Below are 26612 nucleotides of genomic sequence, written 5' to 3'. Positions count from 1 at the left end.
ATTACTCTTTCAATACATCTCACTTTCAACCTGATCTAGAAGTCAAGGTACTACTTAGCATGTCAAGTAGAAGAGGAGGGAATAAAAACCAAGCCTCATGTGATTTGCTACAGCATCAAGTGTAGTTATTTGCACAACCTGGCCGGGTTTAACAAAACTGCAAGTTTCCATTTCAAAAACCTATTCTACCACCTGCATGGCAAGAAACAATGTACAGCTCCTCAGACACTCATTTACAACTATCACCTCTAAAACCAAACATTCTGCCCCTGTTAAAATGCAGGTTGGCTTCACTGAACTACCACTGCAAATCCTAGAGTTGCTTTTTGAACTGTGCCTGCCTCTGCAGCTGGTACACAGCTGGACCATCTGCACCCCCTAGCTGTCACAGGTAAGACACAGTACTTGTATCTAACTTACATTCATTTTCAACTTCAAATTTATTGAGGCAGTTTATATCAATGTATCCAGAAAATAATTCAGAAAGAACCCAAGTATACCATTTAAACATCTTCATGATTTATCCATTTACACACTCAGTACACAAACAACCCAGCCTCTGTACAGGTTCATCACATGCAAACCACCCAGCAAGACAAAAAACTGGAATTAAAAATAAGTCACAACTCAGTGTACTGGTTCAACTGCATCTCCATTTACCAAAATGGCACATTGAATAGTCTCTAAAATAAGATGTTTTTAACAATCTTGTTAAAAAATTCTTGGGCAAAATATTTCTAGACTTAAAAAACATCCAGGTTTTTTCAAAACACTCAAGATACTATACAACTTAGAAGAACCTTGAAATAGGTTTTACAAGGTTGTTAACCAAGGTATTTACATACCAAATAATGTAAAGCAAAAAACTGGTATTTCTAATGACAAAAAAGGTGATGCATTAAAGATTTATGAAATTAAAATTAAGGCTCTTTGTTATAGTTCTTTATGTAACTTTACATAATAGCCAACTTTGGAAATGTCAGTCTTGCACATTCTTGTCAATCTACTGCCTTGAAAGCAGTAGAGTATATTAAGTATTACTTTGAATAATTACATTGCTACTTCTATGTTTGAGCATGCTTTTGAAACACTGTCATTATGAAATATTTACAATGTGCAGCCTTCAAACTTGATGGAAAAGCCCAAGTACGAGTGTCTGCTTTGATACAAACAACATACTTGCAAAAGCCTTTTACTTCTCAAAATTAAAAGCAAATTCCTACAGTCTTAAGAAGAAAACCAGCCCTGAAAAGGTTTCACGTGGGCCTGAATGTGGACTGTAAAAGTGATGTGACGTTCCTCAGACAGTACTGGTTTTCACTTTAGGCTGACCTATTCTTTGTATCAGACTCTTTATGAACTTAGAAAAATTAAACGTATCTTTTAAAAAGTTCCTTCAAGCCCTACACATCCTTTCTGAGTTCTGCCCATAGGTACTGGGAAAATCAATACTGTCTTCTTGGCTGGAATGACTGGTCCACAGTTTATTTCAGGAGGCATGTTCGACTAAAAGCAACTCGCCGTTTTGCAACGTCCTCTCTCTTAAAAAGCACAGTGATGTAAAACACTGAAGACAGAACACACACAAGAAAAAAAAAAGATAGAATGGAATGGTAACCTAAAAGATCAGATCCATTAGCCATCTCCCCTACTATATCAAAATTTGTAGTCAGAATTGTCTTTATTGACTTTATTTTTCATTTTTGTACACAAAGAAAAACATGTTCATCTCCATCATGAACAAAAAACTTTAAAAGGCAGAACTAGAAGACATTTGTGTCCTTCACCAAAGCAAAGCTGTGCTAAAGGTTCCAAACATTTCCATTTTTAAAATAAATATTTTCTTTTTTCTTTTTTCCATTGTCTACATTCCAGTCTTCAGAATGTCACTGGAAACTGCAGCCTATCATGAAATACACACTTTTAAACAGAGTCCCAGCTCACTGTGTTTGGTAGCTTGCCATACCATATCCAGCTTGGTTAGGTATTACAGGAGCACCTTGTCCCTGGGGAGGCTGAGCACCAAATCCACCCATCCAGGCAGCAGATGGAGATTGGCTTAAAAAGAAACAGGATGGTTAAAAACAGGAAAGGGAAAAACTTCATCATGCAAGCTAGTCAAGTTATCTACAAGGCAAGAGACCAAGAAAAAAAAAAAAAGAACCTATATCATACTTCCTATACTGCTATTCACAGAATCATGGAATGGTTTGTGTTGGAAGGGACCTCAAAGCTCATCCAGTTCCAACCCCCTGCCACAGGCAGGGACACCTTCCGCTAGAGCAGCTTGCTCCAAGCCCCTGTCTCCAACCTGGCCTTGAACACTGCCATGGATGGGGCAGCCACAGCTTCTCTGGGCAGCCTGTGCCAGCACCTCAGCACCCTCACAGGGAAGAGCTTCTGCCTAAGAGCTCATCTCAGTCTCCCCTCTGGCAGGTTAAAGCCATTCCCCTTGGCCTGTCCCTATAGGCCCTTGTCCAAAGCCCCTCTCCAGGTTTCTTGTAGCCCCTTTAGACATTAGGGGCTGCTCTGAGGTCTCCTCTGAACCTTCTCTTCTCCACATTGAACACTCATACCATTCAATGAATGAATGAACTATTCATACCAAAACACACCAATTTCTTCTTATCTTTAACGAAAAATGCAGGTTAAGTGCTACAACATGTGATTCTTGAAAGTGTCAAGCTTTTTAAGAACTCTGAATCTGAAAGAAGTTAAAATGTCCATAGGTAAGCTGCTGCTCTCCAGGGCTGTGAACCCTTTAGGCAATACCTGGGCTCCCTATCTCAGACTCTCCAGTATTCACCACCTTAAGTCAGAGTCCAGAAGATGTTCAGGCATCAGACAAGACCGCTACCCGAAACTGCTGCTGGAGAAGGTCTCTGTGCCTTCCGTCTCAAAACACTTATACACATAAAGCATGTGACTGAGTGCAAGTCAGAGTGACTCACCCCTTTATTTGGTCCATGGAAATCATTAAACATCAGCTTTAAGCACCCAAGAGTCCACCTAAGGCTTGAAACCTTGTTCAGTCCTTGAAACAACTAAATCTGAAACTCAGACCTAACATTCTTGGAATAGTCTAAAAGAATTAAATACAATTACTCACTCTACTCCAAAACCCTGTTGATTCCATGCTTGGCCATACATTCCATATGATGGTACTTGCCACCCGTTAGCCATATATTGCCCATACTGCTGTGGATTTCCATATACTTGGCTCCATTGCCCCCACTGGCTGTAATCCACCTAAGGAGAGAATAATTCACAGTACTTAAGGTTCTAGAGATGGATTATGTTCCCTTTGTGCTGCTGAAGGCAAAATTTTGGGTGCTATCAATTGCAGGACTAAAAGGAGCAATGGAGATCAGCAAAATAAGACATCACTGTGACTGAAACATGTCTTTGTGTGTTTGAAATACCAAAAGAATATTTGGATGGATAGTCGCCTCGGCTGCAGTTAGTGAACTAGCAAGAATCAGAATTACCTCAAAGTTTCTCCCTATCTTGAATCATATCCAGAAGACAGTAACAGATATTCCATCAAAATCACTAGCCCAATTTGATGAACAACTGGAACATAACTGAGACAGAACATTGAATTTCATAAGAACTCCAGCACAAAATTCAGCTATCATAGCTGGGAAGGTATGACAGGTATATATACGATTGCTTTTGTAATACAATGAAAAGGTAAAAGTGCAGTTACCTGTTGGAAGTTTTTAGTCATATCAGGGGATTCTTTACCCCAATAACATTTAACAACATGTCCTTCAATTGTGGTTCCATTAACTGAAACAATAGCGTGTGCTGCACTTTCATGGGTTGAAAATCTGAAGGATGTAAAAACAAACTCATGTTACGCTTCACAGTACTTTCACCTTGTTAAAAAGCAGTGACTCCATCCATACATCCAGGATATCCAGAGAAAAAGATCTGCTTTCACAGATATTCATCTTTCCAGGTAGGAAGATTGGTGGCCACTTTTTAAGGTTCCAAATTTTTCAATGAACATATGGTGAGAGCTTTAAATGTAGCAGCAGAAGCTCAGCCAAGCAAAATTACATAAAGATGATACATTATTACACAAATAAAACAACAGATTTTGTTTTTCTCTCTCCATACCTGACAAATGAGTAACCTTTTTCTGGAAACACCCTTATTTCCATTATCTGTCCGAATGGGGAAAAAGTCTGTCTCATAAGTTGATCTACAACACACAACATTTTTGGGTTAGTAACCATCCTGGTGGCCAGAAAGCTTCAGTAATACCAACAGCAACAGAACAAATCCTACCTGTTAGCCCAGAGGCGATTCCTCCACAGTACACAGTACAATTTTTTGGACTTGACTGATTTACTACATCTTCAAATCTCAACTGTTTTGTATTATCTATAAAGAGAGAAGACTGGTTTTAAGCAGTAGGCTATCAGTAACCAGAGCCTCAGATACTTACCTCATACACAAGGATGAATTACACATTTAAACACACACATTCAATATTTTATGACAGACCAGCACTGCTATTACTCTAATATACAAAAAAAACAACTATCCTTTGAGATCTGGAAGCCAACCTAGATACATAATTGACATGATTTTGGCAACACTATGTTTCATTCCTCCACTGAACAGTGCCACGCAAGATAGCAAACACAACGGAGCATGATATGAAGGTCTTACTTTCTTGTGTATTTTTGGGGGCTGGTGGTTTCCGCGTTGCCCAGTTAGTTCTGATCTGACGGCCTCCCAACCACTGGCCTCCCATGTGTACAATAGCATTTTCTGCATCCTAAAGAGATTAAAATGGAGACTGTAACACACCCAAACAAGTAGTACATACAAGTCTACTTCCAAGACAGACTTGGTTGGCAGTTAATTCTGTTGACAACAGTAACAGTACTAAAAAGCATATGAAATTCTGAGCAACCACAGCAAGCAGACAAAAATAAAATAACTTGAGGCCCATCAGAGAAGGTCCTCAAGTGAGCTGGTAAAACCTTCCTCCCATCCTCATTTTCTACACATAGGTTAGAAGCCAACTACAGTCATACATATACTACCTGTACACAACCTCCATCTGTATTAGAATATCTGAAGGCTACCTCAAAAAGCACAAAGGTCATATAGATGCCAGAAGCAATTACTAAAATAAAACAACTATCATTTAACTATTGAAAAATCAACTTGTTTTGCCAATGACTATTAAAAATACAACACACAAAAGTATATTTAATGATCAAAAGAAAGGCAAGACATTTAAAATTGTCAGAATCACTTAGTGAAAAGTTTCTCTGCTGTAGCTCAAGTACCATTTATACCCTGAAGTACGTGTCTGCAAAAGACATTGTACAGCGTCTGCATGTGGTTTTTCAGAGTCTGTAACGCTGAGATACAAAACAGATTGAGCACATTGCTTTTATTTATTACTTGCACACACACCCCCTGTCCCATCCTCTCTTCTGCCCTCTGGAGACACGCAAGACATGTCTGAGCTCAGACTGCTTTGTAAGGTCATGAACAGACATAAAAGTGAGTCCAGGGCCCACATGGCTTAACTTCTATCTCGAGCATGAATTAGAAGACAATCTTTAAAGTTCACACTGTAAGCAGAAGCATTTAGTAAGCATGGGGTAACTTTGCTAACACTTCCACATAGCAATTTTTTCTCCACTTGCTCTGAAAGAAGAGAGGCAGAGCAAATGGTACATATGTTTGAAATGCTTTCCCAAGGGCACAAAGCTTAAGAAAGAGAACACCAAGTACATGGAAGAAAGAGAACACATGGACGAGGTAACAGGGAGCAGCTAGCACTGTCCTGCCTCACACTGAAGGCTCCCAGCTATAGCTTTCATCTGTAACTCGTCACTCAGAACCTCAATCCTCCTAAGTATTAATTACAGAGGGTGCTCATTTTTAAGACAATACATAAACAGAATAAAGAAGTTACAAAATGACTGATAAGACTAAAACCACTAGACAATAAACAAAAACCTCACTCAAACACCCTCACTCCCAAAACATGATTAAATTACAAACTGACTAGGAAAGACAACTACCTCTAATGAACCTTGCTGCCAGCCTTGAGGGTCACTGCAATGACACAAATGGAACGAGCCCATACTGTAACTGCTCCAGTTCACCATGTGGCGTGCACTTGGACCTCAGGCTAGAGACCTGCAATCTGGGAACACATCCCACTTCCCCAAACCTAGCAGGACATCAATACAGTCTGAAAAATAGGCCTTCAACTGCCAGCTCAGGATGATGGTGCCACAACCACCGAGGTACGGCTGCAGTTTGAATGAACAGCAATCAGGACAAGTTTTACAGGCACTTTTTAGTATGACATTTAGAATTTAGCCATTTAGGTTAAATGTAAGGAAGAAGTTCTTTACTGTGAGGGTGATGAGGCACTGGAACAGGATGCCCAGAGAAGCAGCAAATGCTCCATCCCTGGCAGTGTTCAAGGCCAGGCTAGACAGAGCCTTGGGTGACATGGTTTAGCGTGGCAGGGGGGTTGGAACTGGATAAGCTTAAGGTCCTTTCCAACCCAAACCATTCTGGGATTCTATGATTAATTTTGCAGAATTAATACAGATTTTAATTTGCAGGTTTTATGGCTCAGACTTAAAAGAACTCAGCAACTTGCATTCCATATGACTGTTACAACATTTGCCCTACAGTCACAGAAACCAAGCACAATCATACGATAAGGGAAGAGGGGTACAAGGAAATAAGATTTCTCTTGTCTATTCCAGCTGCAACACAAAATAAACCAAGCCCAAGTGGAAAAATACACTAAATAAAGGCATTCAATCATAATGTCTTCTGGCGTTTGCAAATCTGAAGACAAGAAATTCCAACTTATCCTCTGATTCATCTCCAGATAACTGTGACAGAAGATAGAAGTCATCTTAACACATAGGACTTCTGACCACACAAACAGGCTTATACACCCCAAATCCTTAACTGTGTGTGGTTTTCCTAAGCAAAGTATTTAAGGAAAATGGTTTATAGTTTCCACACATTGCCCATATGTACCTCTGAATACACACAGCTCAATTCTCCTATCAATTTTCACAAGTTTCTCATGCTGTTTGACATTTAATTTCCAAATTACTAAGGATTACTTGTCAAGTCAATAGATAGATTTGTTGTTAACAGAAAACAGATTTGTTGTTTATAGATAATAGCACTATTTTTATCACTACTACGTTGATTAAACTCTACAAATAACACCTTTAACATCAGTATCAGTAAGGGGGACTAGTCCCTTGTTAAAAGTATTTCTTCCTAAGCATGCATAACATCATCCATCATGTAAGTCCATCCGTCACGTAAGACCATCCAACACAAAACCAAGAACAACCTTCAGTTTTACAATATGCAGAAGCAAATGCTCTAGTAGTACAGAATCAGCTCTTAGCTGAGAATCACTCAATACAAAGACCCATTTTAAGAGTCCAAAATAAGAACTAAAGTGAAGGACCAACCAACAGCTTTATGAAGATGCAGAGCTCAAGGAAGTAAACCTGGCTGTACTTTACAGTACAGTACAGTACAAAGACTGAGCTTTGGCACAAACCTAAACCTGGCAAATCACAGAACGCTTTGGACTGGAAGGGACCCTAAAGCTGATCCAGTTCCAACCCCCTGTCACAGGCAGGGACACCTTCCACTAGAGCAGCTTGCTCCAAGCCCCTGTGTCCAACCTGGCCTTGAACACTGCCAGGGAAGGGGCAGCCACAGCTTCTCTGGGCATCCTGTGCCAGCGCCTCAGCACCCTCACGGTGACCAAACCCTGCCATGTAGCATGGCACTGTGCTGCTGACAGCTCTAAGACATCATTCTGCAGGGGAGCTCCTACCTTAACACAGGCACCTGGCGTGGTGCCTCAGCTAAGAGGCCCAAAGCACTGCTGATCAGACCAGGCACCCAGCTCGCTGTAGGAGAGACAGTTCCACAGGCTGAGCTGACCTACCCTAACTCACCCAAACAAGCTTGCTACATCAAGGAATCTTTCATAATGTTCTCACGGCATTGCTGTCATCTGAGTTGTTTCAATCCTTAACCACAGATAACAAAACCTTTTGACTAAAGTACGTTTTTCCCGTACATGCAAATTTATTTCCCTTGGGAAAGCCTGATACACAGTGAACATATAAACAAAAAGGCAAAGCTACAAGGAGAAAACAGGCAATGATTTTCAGTGGACACTGTGCTTACTCACCAGTTTGTTATAAAAAGATACAAAACCATAGCCTTTTGACTTTCCAGTTGCCATATCTTTAACTACCCGTGCATCCCTGTGAAGAGAAGCACAGCTATATGAGGGCAATATTAATAACCTGCAAAATAAAAACTAAAAGGAACCACACACACTGTATCGTGAGCATAATTTTGTCTTAGCAATTCAGTTAGCCCTACAACTACAATTCATTCCTGAACTCTCCCTATTGCTTCTTTACCTGTTAGAAAAAAGCAGTAGGACAAAAAAAAATAACATGTAATAAACATGCAACCTAACCACATAACCTATGCTGGCTAGGACTAGAATGCTCAAATTGGGCAGCATAAAGAGAGACAACGTTTCCTTTTCTAGTATTCTATTGGCTAGGGTCCTCTAAGGTTTACTGTTCTAGAAATTACTGTAACAATTCTAGCTAAGTTACCATGCATTCTCTAAATAGTTAAAGGTCTTCTGCCTACCGATACCAAATATATGAAATATTAAAAAAATGGAAAAAGAGGAAAAAATAGGAATTAAAAGGCATACATGGCCTGTTAACAGATTTCTTTATTTTTCTTGGTCAATTCTCTAGCATCATTTTGGAGTTTGGGGAGCTGTAAATTTTGAAAAATTGACATTTTCAGATATTTAAAGAAAAGGAGAATAAAACTAACAACAATGCTAAGCACACCAGTACGAAAACAACAAATTTACACAGAAATTTTAGTGAGTAAGTTAAAATGATTGGAAATATAGAACTGCACTGAATATAGAATGTTAAAATGTAAATACTAAAATATGTATATATAAATAATGTATAATAAGAATAAATAGAAATGAGAAAAAATCTACAACTGAGTTCCAGTGTGCACAGTTCCTTGCAGTTAGCCTTCAAGATCCTGTCCATTCTTATGAGCAATTCTGCAAAATAACCAGAATGCTATTACTTTTAATTGTGACTTGGACTTAAGAAAAACTGCAGGTCTCAGGTATAAATATAGATTGAGAAAACAGAAACCTGAATTATTCTCTTTAAAACCCCATTTTTAAAACAGTACTTACTTACCACATTAAGAGACAAAAAGCAAAGTAAACAAAATAGCAAGAGGTAAGAAATAAGATTTATGATTTCATTTCAAAATGTACAGAACAAGAGAAAACTCAGCATTTTGCTCTTAGAACTATAGCCCTGCAAACCTTCATGTGCAACTTCATGTACTCTTAAGGACACACATACTTTAGCACTCACAAGGATGCTTGTCATGTTTAATGTGTTCCATTAAAACACCAGGTGATTTAGGATCACCTCAATTATCTATGAGAAGTTTAAAGTAACCTTCTCTTAACTGGCAGAAATATGCACATATTGTAAATCCACCATTTTTTCATTTCAATATTATAATCTTAATTCAACCCGTTATCATCCCCCAAAAGCAGATTTCATTTTCATTATTAGCTTTTTTTAACATGTTCATCACAAGTTATTCAATTAGCTGCTTCATTAAGTTATATTCCAATTACCCAGTTTACTGCCTATGAAACGCAGTATGAATGCATACACAATACACCAAAGATGCAACATATACCAGTTATCAAGTCACTACTCTGTACACATTCTAAACAACAAAAAGTCACACTTAGGAACAGTAATTAAGAATTAATAAGAAGCTGAAGGACATTAGCATACAAATTAGGTTAAAAGCACACTGCTTTCAGCAAAACCAGAGCACAATTACATTACTGTATTTGCAATCATGATAGATATTAAGATGAAACAATAACCCCTTCTTTACTGCCCACCCAACATAAGGAAATCAACATCAGAAAATCATCTAAAAACAAGAACTAACATTTCAACTCAAACATATTTTCGCTGTCATTTTCTAACCGATATTGGAAATGTTTATGATGATACTTACGATATTTTACCAAAGGGAGCAAATGCTGACTTGATGTCTTCTGTTGTTATTTCTGGACTTAAATCCCCAACGAACACATGGAAGTGATCTGAAAATAAATAATTTACTTATCAAATATTTAACTGCTATCTACAATGTCAACTCCTGAGAAAGTGATGCTCTGCACACAGCACTGGGAACCACGATTCCATTGGATGAGCAGCAGCAATTTAATCTGTCCACTCCAGTTTCCCCAGTTGTAAAGCAGAAACAGAAGAATTAGTTTGCAAACTTCTATTAAACACAAGATGGGAAGGAGAAAAGTTATGTTTAAATGTATTTATGACAAATTATTACCACAATGTGAAGAATTTGTGTAGAAGTGATACTGTGGCATTACTTTACTTACTGGATGTATCCTTTTTCTGGCTACTTGGTGTTGTTGCCCAGTTTACTTTGACCTCCTGAAAATAAGCATGAGATTTAGTATGAATTCACAAAATCCTTACATTTTTATAAGTTCATTCAAGGGTGGGTTACAACAATGTCTACAAGTCATCACTCAGTATAAAACACTGTCCTAGTCAGAACATCACAAACAGTATGTTTCCTAAACAGGACTGACTTTTCCAAATCAGTATTTTATTAATCTAAAATATTAAACTTGAGAAACAACTTCAAGAAAATGAACATCCCACAGTTTTATGAACAGCTTTTACACAAACCTTAAATCTAAGATTTAAGAGTCCTTAAATCTAAGATTCCAATGTAAGCAACTTACCTTCCCCAAAATTTTTCTCCCATTCATAGCAGCTAATGCAGCAGCTGCATCTCTGTGTTCATAAAATTCCACAAAGCAATAAGGGTCATTGCTTGTATGCTGCAAAACAGAAAATCCAACAGAAGAGTTGACCCTTCTGCTATCGGGTTGCTGAGAAGAAAATCCAGGAAAATATATTACTTATAGTTAGAAACTTTAAAAATTATTTGCATTAGATTTATGAAATAGCCTTTGACATTACACTTAAATGCAAGAATTATTAAGATGGACTTTTATTAAAGGTCTAGTAATGTCTGAAGTATAGTGTATTTTCTGTGAGGGCTCAGTACTTCAGGTTTCTTACACTAAGAATAATTCAACTAACCAGAAATGTGATCTGCAGACTGGATGAAAGGGGAGGTGGGAAAGGGAAGAATGGAAAGGAGAACAAATACGGTCTTCTGACTCATACATACACTCAAAGCTTAAAAGGTTTGTTCCCCAGATACGTTATTGCCAATTTTCTCTCTCCTCCTACTTAAGAAGTTTTTCCTTGCATTTGCCTAAAAATCACAGCCAGAATGCAACCGAGGAGTTGCATCTTCTCAGTCTCATATGAAAAATGTTATACCCAGCAATGGGGAAACATCCGTTTAAAAGAACTCAAAACAGTCTGACTGGGGGAGGGGGGAAAGATATCAATTGATTGTTACTCTTAAATCTGGGGTACAACCTGGTTTTGTAAGATGGCCTAATAAAACACCTTTAAACATAGTAATTGACAAACAAAACTCACTGAAGTATTAAATGTACCAAACTATTAAGAGCAAAGAACATAAAACTGATCAAGTAGAAATGATGATTAGAATGCCATTGGATTTAATTTGCCTAAAGGATGTAATGAGTACAAAACTTATAGCCTTGCACCAGAATATCTACACTAACTACTCTTAGTACTTATCTACACTAAGTGCTCTGCATGTGCACAGACCAGGAGATGACAAACACTACTGAATTAAACCAATTATTTCTTGCACGGACAGGGAAGGGTCTAGCATGTAAAGAAACTGCTTTGGCACCAGTATTCTTGCATGACAACACCCCTCAGGGTTAGGTAGAGGGCTCTAACTCAAGTTGGGAGCAGGCCTTTGACAGTTTTATTATTTAACTTCTGGAAATTCACACATGCTTATATAGACAAAAAAATTCTAATTCTGCCCCATTAAACTGGATTGTACATCTTCAGTAGTTCTGTCCACACCTGAACAAGGAAGTTAAGATCTCACAGCTGAACTGATCACAAGGCCTTTTTATACTCAAAATGACCAAGCAGTCTGAAGGCATCCTTCTAAACAGTCAGTACAAGGAGTCTCTAAATGATGCAAAATGAGCAGACAAAGAAAATATGCCTGAGATCGTAAAAAACTTTAAGTCACAACAGCCACGAAATGCTTTAAGAGCACATTCACCCCAGATGCCTCAAAACAGTGATCCTTAATTCACTCCTCTCCCCATACTACCTTCCTGCTACAATGAAAACAAGATGAGGACTTAGCAGATGAGTGCAGTCTGTGCTTCAGCTGAAGTAGAATTTACTTTTAGACTGTGGAGAGGCCTTCTCTACCACTAAGAAGTTGTCTGAACATGAAAAGATCCTCTTTCGCAGATACCCAGATCCTGAGGAGTTTGAGATACCCAGGGTGGCGTGAGTAGCATGAAGAGGTATTATATACCTCCAAAATAACCACTTCAAATCTCTAAACACTTGACATGTTCATGTCATATACTGTACAAATTTAAGAGACAGTGATCAAACAGTTGATACATCTGGCTGAAGAGAGGAAGGAAACAAAATCACAGAAGTTTTTAAAGCATTCAGGTATAAACTTGACTGATGGTGGCAGTAACAAGACAGGTAAGAACCACTTAAACGCAACTCGGTGCCTATGAGAAGGTGACAACACTGATTAGGAGGATGGACAGCATGGACAGGTACTTTGACAGAAGTGCTGTAGCTGCAGGCCAGTTCCAGTCTAAAATCCAACTCACACTTGCTGACTGCTCAGTGACAGGGGATTAGGTCAGCTCAGTGTGTTCACCTCCAGATGACTGAATATAGCTGTGAGTAGCTTTTTGTTTAGCTCCTCAGTTCAGAAAGATGCCTCACTTGTTATTTGTATGGTTATGTAAAATCCTAAAACCATAAAGTCTAAATCAAGGAAAAAGAGTGTTGGAACTTCTCATCTTGTTCTCAAGAAATCACACTAATGCTAACATCTCTCAATCGATGAAGGCTGGAGCTGCAGTACCTTATTTCTAATGAGCCTATGACAATCAAAGCTGTTTCTTCAGAGAAAAAAAACAAACAATTGTGCTCTATTCTGTTTAGTCACCTTTCTTCAATAAACCTGTAGAGTATGTGGCTCCTATCTCCACTAGAAGGTTTTAATTAATGGGGAATGATCAGTGAAGACAAGAGAGTGACTAAACAAGCATCAGATGGATAAGAAGCCACTAAAACCACCCCCCAAAAAAGCAGTGTGTCACATTGAGAGGAAAAGAAGACCACAGAGGAGTTCCTAGGAGTGTCCCTAAACAAGTCTGCTTTCCAGACTTGCCTTTTAACACCTTCATTAACAATCCTGGCCAAAAAAAGTAATGCGACTGTACTCAGGAAATCTGTAATCACAGGTTAGTAACAAGCATAAGCAGAAGTAGGAAGAGCATAGAGAAAACCAGAGCTGACGAACCAAAGACTGAACCCAGCAAAAGTTCTGATCAGTCTTTGCCAGAAGTTTATCAGTTATAAATGCACAAGGAAGGAAAAATATTAGGGATAAAGAAATTGCTTAGGATGTGTCAACGAGATTGTGGAAATGGAACCAATCCTAAAGGTATCGGAGCATTTGCAACGGTCAGAAGAAAGTATTAATACTTACCACTATTTTGTACAAAAGACCTTGTCTGGGATACTATGGGAATTCTGTCACTTTGTTTCAAGAAAAAAATCATTTAAGAACAGAGCAATGCAGACAAAAGCTGTTTGCACTGGCACAGAAGTGACTCAGGAAGAGCACAGCTTGTTTTGAAGGATTTTGGACTTTTCATCCATAGTGAAGCAGCATTTAGTCAAGAGGAAAAAGAATTACTGAGGCTCATGTTCAAATAAAGTAAAAAAATGTACAAAATAGCCATGAATAACACTTGAAACAATGAGGTTTCTGATCATCACAATGGGATTCTGAAAAGAAGGGGTTACAACCTTCTAAAGAAGGTGGAATCTCATCATCAGCTGGTGAAGGGTATGTCAGGGCTACAGGGAGAAGTACAGGACTCTGCACAACAACAGGTCTCTTCTGCAAAAAGTTATCCCCAAAGCCAAGAGCAATCAACCTAAAACCCCACTATCAGGAATGGCAAAAGAAGCCCCAACTCCATTTATGTGCATAACTTATCATCACTTACATTATATTTGCTACCCCCCTGGAAGTGGCCTTACCTCTGTTATCATTTTACAGCTTTTGCATGGTCCAATCTGGCTGAATAACTGAAGTATAAGAACTTCAGTCACATCTCTGGAGAGGTTTCCTACATAGCTACACAAGGAAACAAATAAAACAGGATTTTAAACCACATGTTTTCATCTTTTTCAAATGTCATTATGATTTTAAACTCTTAAATGACTATGAAACATCTCCCTTTAAATATCCTACGTATCTTAAAGATACTATTTACAAATTATGTCATGATACAGTTTTAATTCAGCACTCCTGTGGTTTCTGAAGTTGCCCACACAACTGGGAACATGAAGCTTGATTCAGACATAATAGTGGACATAGATATCTAGTGCCAGTATCAGAAATATCAGAAGCATGAAGAACATTGCTCAAGAACAAGCAAACAACTAGGAAAAGACGTTTTAAGTTTCACTTCCCACAGAGCATCTAATCCAGACTACTTCTGAATTTGGGTACAAACCCACACCAAACTCCTATTACTCCTGTAATAGCTATCAGACAGAACTGTGATGCCTTCCAGCTCCAACTTTGTTTTCCTGAGCATTTGGGAAAGCAGCCCACTTGCCAACAGGCAATTCATGCAACACTGTGCCACAGGAATACTCTGCACAGAGTTTATCTCCACAGGTACCACTCTGTAAAACACCCCAAAGTTTTGGCAGTGTTATCTTAACATCACCCATACTTCCTGATTTATTTATAAAACCTTAGAAACAACTCAAGTTTTAAAATACCTGTCTAGTTTACACAGAGCCCTATATTTATCCAGATAGCGAGAAACCCAATAGCAGAGCTCGAAAACTACTTCTAGATACTCTGCTATGTTTTACACTAGCAAGAAGTAAAATGAGGTCATAGGGATGGCTGAGAAGAGTCATGAATGCAAAATTGAACTACTTTTAAGTGAGTAATTTGTAATCAAACTGTAAGCAAAGCGATCAGTTAAGAGAAAGGCTTGTCAAAGCACCAGAACTCAGAGTCACAGCACAGGGACATTCATTATCTTTACAAGTAAACCTGTCAAGACACCAAGGATTCAAATGCAATCAGTAACATGAGCAGAACTTTAATGATTCAGCTGTTGAAACAATATACATTTTATTCATTTTACTCTGAATGTCACAATACAATAAACTAAAGTCAGTCTGAGCTGTTAATACACTTCAGGGAATATAAATGTAAACTAGCATTTCTTAGCCTATGCATAAGCCAATTTCTTTTGGGTAAAGACATGTAAGTGCATGCTTTTCCTTCATGGGTATCCCTTTCCCATTTCTGAAAAGCCAATTCTAGGCTTGACAACTGGACTTTCATCTAGCTTTGGCAAAATCCAAATGGACCCTATGTGAATACTACAGAATGATATCAACAGGGTTTTCTCTATGTTGTAATTATTTCAACAGCTATGAAACAGTTCTGCACTTCCTCAGCCAGAACTTAAATGCTACACAAGATCCAGAGTGAGTTTCTCATGCATCACATCATCCGAATATTAGAAACAGCCATTAAAAACTTTCATGTACTCATTACTTACTAAATACATTTGAATTAATAGGAGTCATTAACAGAAGATGCATTCTCAGCCTGTGTTGTTATGAAGGATTTCAGTAAAGAAATTAAAACCTACAGATTTCTAAGACCCATTACAGAACAAACTGCCCATCTCACTGACTTTTCAATTCTCTATTCTGAAATCTTAGCAGTTAAATATTTATCTACACCTTTGTTCCAAAACCTTAACTCATTTTTTGTTAATCATTCACCAAGATCAAATCGTAAATCACTATTAGTTTTAAATGGAAACATTAACCTCTGAAGATGCTACTAAAATCAGAGGGAAAATACAACTACCAGCAGGAATTCCCACATAAAATGTCAGGACTGCTGTGAACTTATCACTAGGCGCTATTTTAATTTGTATGTTGTAGAATAGTATTAGTTAACACCACACCTTAACATACCGATATAAGCACCTGTACAGTAGCAGTGACATGAAATTAAGTACAGTGAAGTCCTACTAACATTATTTCTAGTGCAAACTCAGATGTGGAACACAGTTAGCACCCCAGAAACCCAAAATCTCAGCCTCTTCTGCATAATACTACTATGTACTTTGGAAATGCAAAACCCCTGAAAAGCAAGCTGAAATATTCCTCTTGGTCTGACAATAAAAAAAGAAAGGAAAAGCCATTCCTCAGAAATCTATTCAACTAACCAAATGCCACTACCTGCTAGAAGAAATCCTAGGTGGACTTCCAATACCACTATGTTTTCATTAAGATAGCTGTGAGAACACTGCATCATAAACCTTGGCTATAAACCAAGTCACCTCTTCATAAAAATCAGCAATGTAATTCTGCATCACCTGATTACCAGATTCAAACGGGATGGAAAGTCCTACTGGTCCAGTAATGCTCTAAATACATATGATAAATACAGCCTTGATGTTTAGTATTACCACAGTCAGAAGGCATTAATACCTTTCACAAGTTGCTAATATTCTGAAACTTGAGTAATACATAATAAAAGGTTCCTGTAACAAGGACAACATCCACAGAGCCCCAGATCCCTTGAACTGCATTTAAACTATGGGAATACAAAACTTGACAAATTGGGAACAATACACTAAAAGGTAAGGTTTGACGACTACTTTCACGTCTTGAAGTAAAGTAGGTTGCAGTAATGTCACCTCCTTGAGTACAGTTAAAGATGACTTAAAAACATACAAACATCTTCAGTGCATAATGTCTGAATACTACATAAATAAGAAATAGATTCAACACACTAGGAACAGAAAGCTTGCCATTCTGGAAACACAAAACTCCCCTCAGCTGATGCTAATCACCAACCACCCATGGCCAGCCTATTTAAGCACCCAGTTTTCCCCTTTCTAGCTCAATCTAGACATTATATATAACAACATAGTATTCTCTATTCTACTTCACAAAATCAAAGTAAACAGCAGCACACCTGAAGAAAACACATTGCCTTTGAACATGCTCGTGTGCAGTAACTTAATCTTTTCCTTAACATTCTAGAGGATGTATTACTCGAACTTTTAAAAATGGCAAAACCCAGAGAAGAAACACTTACTATATACTTTTCTAGGCTGTTGTCTTGCTTAATGGGACAGGGCAGCAAAAGTTGTGGCTTTTTGCATACAGGCAATACAGTTTGTTTCCCTCTGCAAGTCTGAAGCACTTAAATACCAATTAATAAGCAAATACAAAATAAAACCCAAACCATATATGTATCTCTCTCTATATACAGATCTCCTGATATTACACTATTGAATGCTGCTAACAACACAAAGAATAAAACTGTATTTGAAATTCAGAGATCTTGCAGAATTATCTAAAGAATAAATGAAGCACGTATCAGCAAGTAATGAGTTTTCAAATTAAATTCTGGCTTGAACAGAAAAGTCCTCTTTGTGAAGGTAAACAGGATTTTATTGTATTTTAGGTAGGGAAGAAAGGGACATTTAAACGTCCCATTGTGAATGCTCCATCCCTGGCAGTGTTCAAGGCCAGGTTGGACGAAGCCTTGGGTGCCATGGTTTAGTGTGAGGTGTCCCTGCCCATGGCAGGGGGGTTGGAACTGAATGATCTTAAGGTCCTTTCCAACCCAAGCTGTTCTATGATTCTATGATTTGCAGCCACTAGTTTAGGTCCACAAAACTTCCCCTACATACTATTTAGTGGAAAGATAGTAAATATGTTTTCATATTCACACAGACAACATGAAAGAAGAGACAGATTCCGTATTTAAATGAAGAAAGTATGATAAGCAATGCAGTAACTGATGTGGTGAAAAGCCCATAGAAATAGCATCTCTGTCTAGTGCTACTGAGCTGCTAGAAACAAAATGATACCAAGAAAAATCCACTCTGTAGACTCTACTAGCAGACTATGTTCCTCTACAACAGAACTGAGCTGAAAAGAAGACCAAGAGAAAGGAATCCTGCTCCTGGTTCACAACTGAAGTCTTACTTCTGCACCCTCTTCACATCCCACACCACTTCAAATACGCCACTAATGATACAACAACTTACAGGTACTCTGGGCCTGTTCATGAAGCTTTCCTAAAGCCATTAGTAAGAAGAACACACAGATTTGGAACTTTTACTCCAGTTATCAGCAAGAGCTGGTAACATCAGCAACACACAAGGCTTCTGGTGGCTTGGTTTCCACCTTAAAAGTAGAACAGGACTTTGATACAGCTTGTGATGGAATGGTACTCACAGAAAACAGAGTTTAAGTGTCCTATATAAAAAAAAAAAACCTCTGAAAAAAATCAAACACCCACAGTTCATTTTAGGACCAGCTGAAAAAATACATGTTGTGAATGTTCTATATCCCATTCGAATCAAGGGCTGTGACAAATCCTACAAAAAGGCCTCCCCCTTTCTCAAGTTATCTTCAAGTTGTTCAGAGCAGTAAGGAAAACTTTTGGGCAGAAGATGCTGAATGTTATTCTCACATTTCTACACAGGGCTGCTAGTTATGAAATGTGGGAAATAAACATGCAAATTATGCCTGTTTTCTATATTAAGCTTCAGAAAATATTTTGAATTCTTAGAGGTTCATGACTGACCCATCATGATGGAAACCAACATAACAGTCCTGCAAGTACCACAAATGGAAACAATTATTGTTCCTGAGGTATTGAAGATGGGTATAAATGTTCAGTGAACAGTAGTTGGGTGAGGCCTTTGTTCTTTTAAAATCACAGAACAGTTAGGGTTGGAAAGGACCTTAAGATCATCTAGTTCCAATCCCCCTGCCACGGGCAGGGACACCCTTATGTATTCAAAAAGAAAATTCCTTTATAACCCACAAGTTTACTTTTTCTTTCTTGAGGGAATAAAGGAAACACTGAAGACACTCAAAAAGTATCACTTAAACTATCAACCAAGCGCTTATGCATATGGTCAAACAGCTACTGAAACACTCTGCTCTTCACTTAATTCCCACCTCATAAAAACACAAACAAAACCAAGGAGTTCAACTTACAACATTATTCGCTGGTCATGGGGGCTAGTGAGTTGTATTCATATCAGAGATTGCAACTCCTCTACCTGAAAAGTATTACCCAGGATAATAATCTTTAAAACACAACTTGCAGTTCTGCATTTAAAGGTATTCCACATAAAAGCAGGGACAAGAGGAAGATGTAAGAAACGCTACAGAGGAATCTTTGTGTTCTATGAAAAAAAAAGCCCTCAAATAATGACAGGAAAGGAACCCTGCATGAGTGTGGTTACTACAAAACTACTAGAAAACGAATGCATGGCTGTTTATTAGTTTGACAAATTAAACAGTCTCACACTGTGCAATAAAACATCTTGGGCAGATGGGGAGATATTATTTCATGCATCTTAGTACAGATGGGATTCTTCCCTTATCAGTGACTAAGTGGGCTAAGTCAGGTCATCGAACCTACTCCCAGTGTAGCACCAAAACTTGCTAGCAGTGAAAGAGCATTCTACTACTTAGTCTAGATAGAGAAGAACATTTAAAACTTAGTCTAGATATAGCACTTACTTAAAAAACAAGGGGGAAAGCCTGTCAGGAAAAGAACATGAAAGCAAAAGAAAAAAAACAGTAAAACTTTGTCCTTTTATCTCTTCTCATTCTAAAGCAACACTGAAAACTACATCCACTATCAAGGCCAAGCATTTGGGTAGTTAATGCAAAAAGCATTTAAGATATGCTTATTTAAACTACGAATCTCGGGCAGCAAGGGCTAATTAAGTACTTATACTACACTGTAAACAAGTTAAAGTAACTTCTGCAGACACAGGAAGCAGAAAACACACAAATCGCCTCGAAAAGTCTTAAATGCCAAGTCATCATTTTGGAAGTGGGAACAAACTACAGGGATATTTCACTCTGCTTCCGTAGTTCCTTTAAAGTGGCCTTCAATCCAAACTATCTTTGGAAGCCTTCCTGAAGGCTACTGTCCCCAAAACTAAATAGACAAAGGTTTCATCTGCACTGCCCTGAACTGTGTTTCTCTTACGGGCAGCCTGAACATTGTACTGTTGGGGCTGCCTGACATGGACAGCCTGAGCTACCACAGCTGCTCATAAAGCACATAACATCCTCTGGCAACTGAGGCTCTATGAACTCCTTAAAATGGCCAACAACAGAATTAAGTGCTCTCAAGCGCCTGACCACACATAAAAGCTCCCCTGCTATAAGTCAACAGGACAAAGAAAACTCGTCAAACCCATACCTGCAGAGTTGAAAAGAGCTGAACAGCGACCAGAAAAACCCCTCAAATGTATAGTTTGAAACAGAAAACAGATGACAGCTACTAAATGATCAAACTCTGCCTAGGGAGACACGGCCAACATCCAGTTATTCCTGCTGCCAGGGCCCAAGAGGCTGCTACAGAACCACACCATCAAACACCGGACGGAAAAGCAGTTCTCCCTATCTGCCCGCCATGGAGAGTCTCGTTTCACGGCGCTCCCCATCCCACCCAACGCACGGAGAACACAAAGAACTTTCCTATCGCCGGGACCGCTGCGAACGGGGGACCCGAGGACAGGCGGCCCGGCCCCGTGAGAAGGCTCATACCCACAGCCAGGCAGGGTCCCCCCCGCATCGGGCACGGAACCGGTTAAACCCGGAGTCCCCTCGGCCTCCACCGCGGCGGCGACACCTCCGCTCCCCGCCGTTTTCGCCCTCCATCGGTGCAACGCGAACCCGCGCCCTCTCCTCCCCGCTCTCCGGGCCTGTGCTCCCCGGCCCCGCTCCCCACCGCCTCGGGACCCCCGCGCCGCCCGGCCCCGCTCCTCTCCACACACCCGCCCGGCCCGCGCCTCCCCGCCCCCACCGCGGCCCTGCCACGCACGCCTCCGGGAGCGCATCCCCCTGCCCGCCTCACCTCGCCCCGCCGCCGGCCCGGCCCCCTCCGCACCAGGCCCGCAGGGGCTCCCTCCCCACTCCCCGAGCCCCCGCGGCTCGCCCGCGGTCCCCTCCCCACTCACAGGGTCCTGGGTTGCCCGTCGTCTTCCATAATGGTGGGCGAGCGCCGCTCTCAGCCGCAGCCGGGGGCAGCGCCCGAGAGGGGGGCTCCGCCGCGCAGGGAGGCGAAGGGAAGGTAAGGGTGAGGGCCCCGGCTCCCCCCGCTCCGTCTCGACCCCTCGCCAGGTCCCGATCCGGCAGCCCCGAACCTGAGAGGCAAGAAACACCACAAAATGGCCGCCCGCCACCAGACACTCAGGAAGCCGCACTCTGCGCAGCCGCGCCCCGCCGGCCCCGCTCCCTCTCGGGACGGATTCTCTTTCCCGGTCCCCACCGCCGCGCCGCGGAGCGCGATGGGGATCGTAGGCGCTGGCCGGCAGGCCTGGCGGCAGCGGGCCGGAAGGCGGCCCGGGCCGGAAGGCGGACACCGGGCCCTCCCGCCGCGGGGGCCGAGCCCGGGCGGTGCCGATTGGCCGCCATCAGCCCGGGAAGATTCGCTTGTGCGGGCCGCTGCCTCCCCACGGCGCCGGGCCCGGCCTCAGGCTGCGGGGAGCCGCTAACGCCGGGCGTCAGGAGCCGGGTAAAGCCCGGTTTGAGCCACAGACCGCCGGGGTTTCGGTCCGGTTTCTGGCGCTCAAAGGCAGAAGTGTTGTGGTGGTTTGTGCATAAATGAGGGATAAAGCGGTCTGGTACTGCTCGGGGGCTCATCCTGTAAATGGTTGTTGTCGTGTGCTTGCCTGAGGGGAGTTGATTTGTGCTAGAATGTGTTGAATGGGCAGAGGAGGGCACGGAGATGCTGCGAGGGCTGGAGCAGCTCTGCTCTGGAGCCAGGCTGAGAGAGCTGGGCTGGGGCAGCCTGGAGAAGAGAAGGCTCCTGAAGGGGAGACCTGAGAGCAGCTCCAGTGCCTGAAGGGGCTGCAGGAAACCTGGAGAGGGGCTGTAGGGACAGGCCAAGGGGAATGGCTTTAACCTGCCAGAGGGGAGACTGAGATGATCTCTTAGGCAGAAGCTCTTCCCTGTGAGGGTGCTGAGGCGCTGGCACAGGGTGCCCAGAGAAGCTGTGGCTGCCCCATCCCTGGCAGTGTTCAAGGCCAGGTTGGACACGGGCTTGGAGCAAGCTGCTCTAGTGGAAGGTGTCCCTGCTGCATATACACACAGGACAACCAGGTGATCAGGCCCAGTCAGCATGGGTTATGAAAGGCAGGTCCTGCTTGACTAACCTGATCTCCTGCTGTGACAGGATGACCTCCTTACTGGATGAGGGAAAGGCTGTGGATGTTGTTGACCTGGACTTTAGTAAAGCCTTTGACACCATTTCCCAGAATGTTCTCCTGCAGAAACTGGCTGCTAATGGCTTGCATGAGTGCACTCTTCCGTGGGTAAACTGGCTGCATGGCTGATCCCAAAGAGTTCCCCAGTGCGCAGCTGGTGGTGCAACAACACTCCCTGCACACAGTTCTCATTATCTATAGACCCCAGCAGGGGAACTGCTTTGGACTAGCCTCTTGATTTATCTGTCAGAGCAGCTTATCTAATACAACTTGTTAGCTGGCATACCTTATTCTTAATTACACAGGGCAAGCCTGGAAGCTGTGCCGTGGCAGTGACGTTTTGCAGGGATGGTTTGCTGACTTGTGTTCACCTCAGCTCTAAAATCAAAACATGTTTTTAATTACTATTATTCCATTTTTTATTCTACAGAACCTGCATTGTACAGATCAGCAGTGATGCTGCAAGATCCAGGACAGCCAGGTCAGAGCCCTGCTGAGAAGCAGGGGAAAGGAAACAGGACTTAAATACAGTCTTTTCTTGCTCTCTGGCATCCTTACGTCAAGAGCAAGAGGGTTATAGTCTTGATATCCAGCCTCTTTTAAATCTAATTTGCCTTCCTTTACTGATCAAATTATGCCTCCAAAGACAAGCAGAATGCACAGAGACTTCAAATAATTCTTACACAGTATGGAAACTCTCCGATGTGTAATAGAAACACCTGTGGGCAAAATTAAGAGGTCTCCTCATGACTGTTGCCAAGCCCTTGGTCAGACTCCTGTGAACTAACTGGGATTTAGCACGGGTTTATGGATTGCAACCAGGAAAGGAGCCTGATATCCTGAGAATATACTTTGCACTCCCTGTGTGTGTGATTTTTATTATTTATTTTTATTCCACCCTCAAAACCCTAATGCTTCATCTAAATCAAATGTATTTAAGTTCTGACTTAGCTGAAAGGTTGACATTTACAAGGAGGCAGGGCTAATAGTGTGAGCTATTTGAATTTTGCAACTCCGAAGCACACACATGCAAGCATACGCAAACCTCTTTCCTCACACCACACAGGCAGGAGATGAGAGCTAGGTCAGGATGGGAGCTGAGCAGTGTAAACTAATCAACAGTAGTGCATAAGTAAATCACAGAACCCCAGACTGGTTTGGGTTGGAAGGGACCTTAAAGCTCATCCAGTTCCAACCCCTGCCACGAGCAGGGACACCTTCCACTAGAGCAGCTTGCTCCAAGCCCCTGTGTCCAACCTGGCCTTCAACACTGCCAGGGATGGGGCAGCCACAGCTTCTCTGGGCACCCTGTGCCAGCGCCTCAGCACCCTCACAGGGAAGAGCTTCTGCCTAAGAGCTCATCTCAGTCTCCCCTCTGGCAGGTTAAAGCCATTCCTCTCGGCCTGTCCCTCCAGGCCCATGTCCAAAGCCCCTCTCCAGCTTTCCTGCAGCCCCTTCAGGCACTGGAGCTGCTCTCACGTCTCCCCTTAAGGAGCCTTCTCTTCTCCAGGCTGAAAAAGGGTCAGGAATTTTCAGTCATCAGGAATTTGAAAAAAAAAGAATATTCAAATGATTAAAATTATTAAAAAAAATAAGGCACAAAGAAGGCTCATTTGCTGCATTGAAATGTTCTTTTATTTTAACACTAGTTACCTTTCTCAAAGAAGAGCTCTTACCTTCAGGTCAAACCCAGAAGAGTCAGTTCTGTATTTTCATGCAGCTCATCCACCCCATCAGCTCTTCTAAAACATCTGGTTGTAAAGACTGCACCAGGAGGTGCAACTAAGAAAAAAGCAAACTCCATTTCAGCTTTATGCTTCAGGTAAATGTGTCTCTCCATTTATCTTACAGTTTGAGCTGTGAGAAAGCAGAAGACACCTTCATCAGTGGTTCCCACGTAACTCCTCTGAGCTGAAAGCGTTTCTCACATGGAAGTACAACTTAATCAGGAAGCATCTAGGGCCTTTACGCATCAAAAGGTCATTCCACCAAAAATAAACATAAAGAGGCTGCCAGCTTAGTGAAAGTTTACTTCAAATGCCATCCAGAATTTGTCATCTATTTGTCAACTCTTCGTTTGCAACGAGAAAACACACGCGTATCCCAAAATAAAATAAAATCTTCTGTTATGTCACACTGCTCCTATTTGATCATAGTCTAAACTCTGAAAAAACATTGGATGTGATCCCACAGGGCTAACAGGAGCAAAATGTGATCTGACACATCAGTGAGTGAAACACACAAATAGCCTGGTGCAGCTTTGCTTTCCTGAAGCTACAAAAAGACACTTTGAAGACCGTATCTCTGTCTTAACCAGAGCTGCTTTCAAAAGCAGGGATATTCACAGCCTCTTCATTTCTGTCATTAAACTGAGCAAAAATAACCTGGGAGAACATGAGGCCCCGGCCATCTTAACACAAGACATCTGCTTGATGAGCAGTGAAGGGAAGATGGATCAGGTCCCAGTATCCCTTTTGTTTGTCTGCAGCTCGGGTCACCTTAACCAGGGAAGTAAATTCCAATTCTCTTTTTCACTCATACTCCACTGAACATGAAGTTACAGGACTTTAGTTTCAACAGATTCTTGCCGGATGTACTGACAACTGCTGTATTATTTTCCAAACCAACCCAGAAATCACATAGTTGCTCTAAATTCGATCTGTTGAAAACCTCCCACCACTGGGACTACATAATTATTTTCTTAAGTCTGCTTATCACAGTTACTCCAGTTCAAGAGTTTATTGTACCAAAACCATGATGCAGAACTGGGTAAAAAACACCTTTATTTGCCTCTTCAGAACCAGAAGAGATCTTAGTCCAAACTGCTGACATGACCTAATTTTTTTCATGCATTTGTGTCCATTATGCATAATCACTCATCATTTTGGTTAATGATGATAAATGATTAATTTCTTTATGCTGTCATTGATTGTGCAGTTAAAATGTAATTTCCTGTCACAGGAATACACTGAGCTATGAATGTACAGCCTTGCATCAAAAACTCTCACAAAGATTTTGTTAGTCCTTCATTATAAAAACAGGGATTCTGTGCAGTATTCACCTGGATGTTCCTTGACTCGTGAGCGTGTAAACCTGCAACCTGCAATTCTCTTACTGTATTCTCTTTTGGGAAACCTAGCTGCAGTCATGTTAGAGGAGGAAGAAAACTATGTAAGGTACAGTTGTCTAGATGCTAGTAAACTACAGTATCCCACACTGAGTAAAAAGGCTCAGATACAAGAGTCTACCTCTCAAGCTGCATATTTCTCTACTGAGTACTACTGCCTGCTTGATATTACTGCAAACTCTCCTGCAAATCCTTCCGGGATGTTCAGACTTGGCTTTGCTCCCAGTGAAGATGATGGAGCTAAAAAGCACAATGAAACCTGCAGAACTTCAGTCTCAGATTCTCCTCCTGTTGGTTAAAGCAGTGGAGGGTAAAGGCTTAATACATCATTTTCAAAGCAAAAGTTTGTACCTAGTTCAGGATGGACTTCAGCTAACACAGATATGGAGCTACTGTTTTGCATGTAATTCCATGTTTTGATGTCTTGAAAAGAAGCTCATTAAACACAGACAGATGGAGCACAGTCACCTTCTCACAGGGGATAACCTTTACAAACACCATTAACACTACGGCTGTGGCTGAGTTTATCACCAGAAGGATTATTTGGTCACTTCTAGGCCCTCTCCCAAGCTCCTGTTAACATCTACACTGATGTGTAGCAGGGCTATTCCCATGCTGAGGCTCTAATGATAGGACAAGGGGTTATGAGTTCAAGCTGAAACAGGGGAAGTTCAGGTTGGATATACGGAAGAAGTTCTTTACTGTGAGGGTGGTGAGGCACTGGAACAGGCTACCCTAAGAAGTGGTAAATGCTCCATCCCTGGCAGTGTTCAAGGACAGGTTGGACAGAGCCTTGGGCACGCGTCTAGTGTGAGGCATCCCTGCCCA

General features: G+C 41.2%; 1 protein-coding gene across 3 annotated transcripts; it reads right to left on the bottom strand.

The window, feature by feature from the left end:
• Positions 1–421: 421 nt before the first annotated feature.
• TIAL1 (TIA1 cytotoxic granule associated RNA binding protein like 1) lies at positions 422–21696 on the bottom strand. Of its 3 annotated transcripts, none has more exons than XM_057417362.1 (12): positions 21410–21696; positions 14391–14487; positions 10913–11062; positions 10541–10595; positions 10153–10240; positions 8234–8309; positions 4684–4792; positions 4297–4392; positions 4126–4210; positions 3710–3833; positions 3110–3249; positions 422–2058 (listed from the first exon to the last, which is right to left on the bottom strand). In XM_057417362.1, the coding sequence occupies exons 1-12, from the start codon at positions 21436–21438 to the stop codon at positions 1941–1943; spliced, it is 1167 nt and encodes a 388-aa protein (XP_057273345.1). In that variant the 5' UTR covers positions 21439–21696; the 3' UTR covers positions 422–1940. The 3 variants fall into 3 exon arrangements, with proteins under 3 accessions (XP_057273345.1, XP_057273346.1, XP_057273347.1); XM_057417363.1 differs by having other exon boundaries at positions 10913–11011; positions 21410–21695; XM_057417364.1 differs by lacking the exons at positions 10541–10595; positions 10913–11062; positions 14391–14487; positions 21410–21696 and adding an exon at positions 8780–8847 and having other exon boundaries at positions 10153–10236.
• Between the last annotated feature and the right edge of the window lie 4916 nt (positions 21697–26612).

The sequence above is a fragment of the Pezoporus wallicus genome, unplaced genomic scaffold, assembly GCF_028554395.1.
Source record: "Pezoporus wallicus isolate ANWC-B61680 ecotype Strahan unplaced genomic scaffold, APGP_CSIRO_Pwel_v1 contig_8188, whole genome shotgun sequence".
Classification (NCBI taxonomy): domain Eukaryota; kingdom Metazoa; phylum Chordata; class Aves; order Psittaciformes; family Psittacidae; genus Pezoporus; species Pezoporus wallicus.
The sequence above is the reverse complement of the archived record's forward strand: the minus strand, read 5'-3'. Positions and strand labels throughout refer to the sequence as shown.

What these genes read in the sequence shown, in the direction of transcription:
- TIAL1 (XM_057417362.1), bottom strand. Translation starts at nt 21,438, where the DNA reads ATGGAAGACGACGGGCAACCCAGGACCCT. An exon ending in CCCCAAAAATACACAAGAAA is followed by an intron (nt 4,393 to 4,683) that starts GTAAGACCTTCA and finishes CTCTCTTTATAG; the next exon opens with ATAATACAAAACAGTTGAGA. An exon ending in TGACTAAAAACTTCCAACAG is followed by an intron (nt 3,250 to 3,709) that starts GTAACTGCACTT and finishes TTCTCTCCTTAG; the next exon opens with GTGGATTACAGCCAGTGGGG.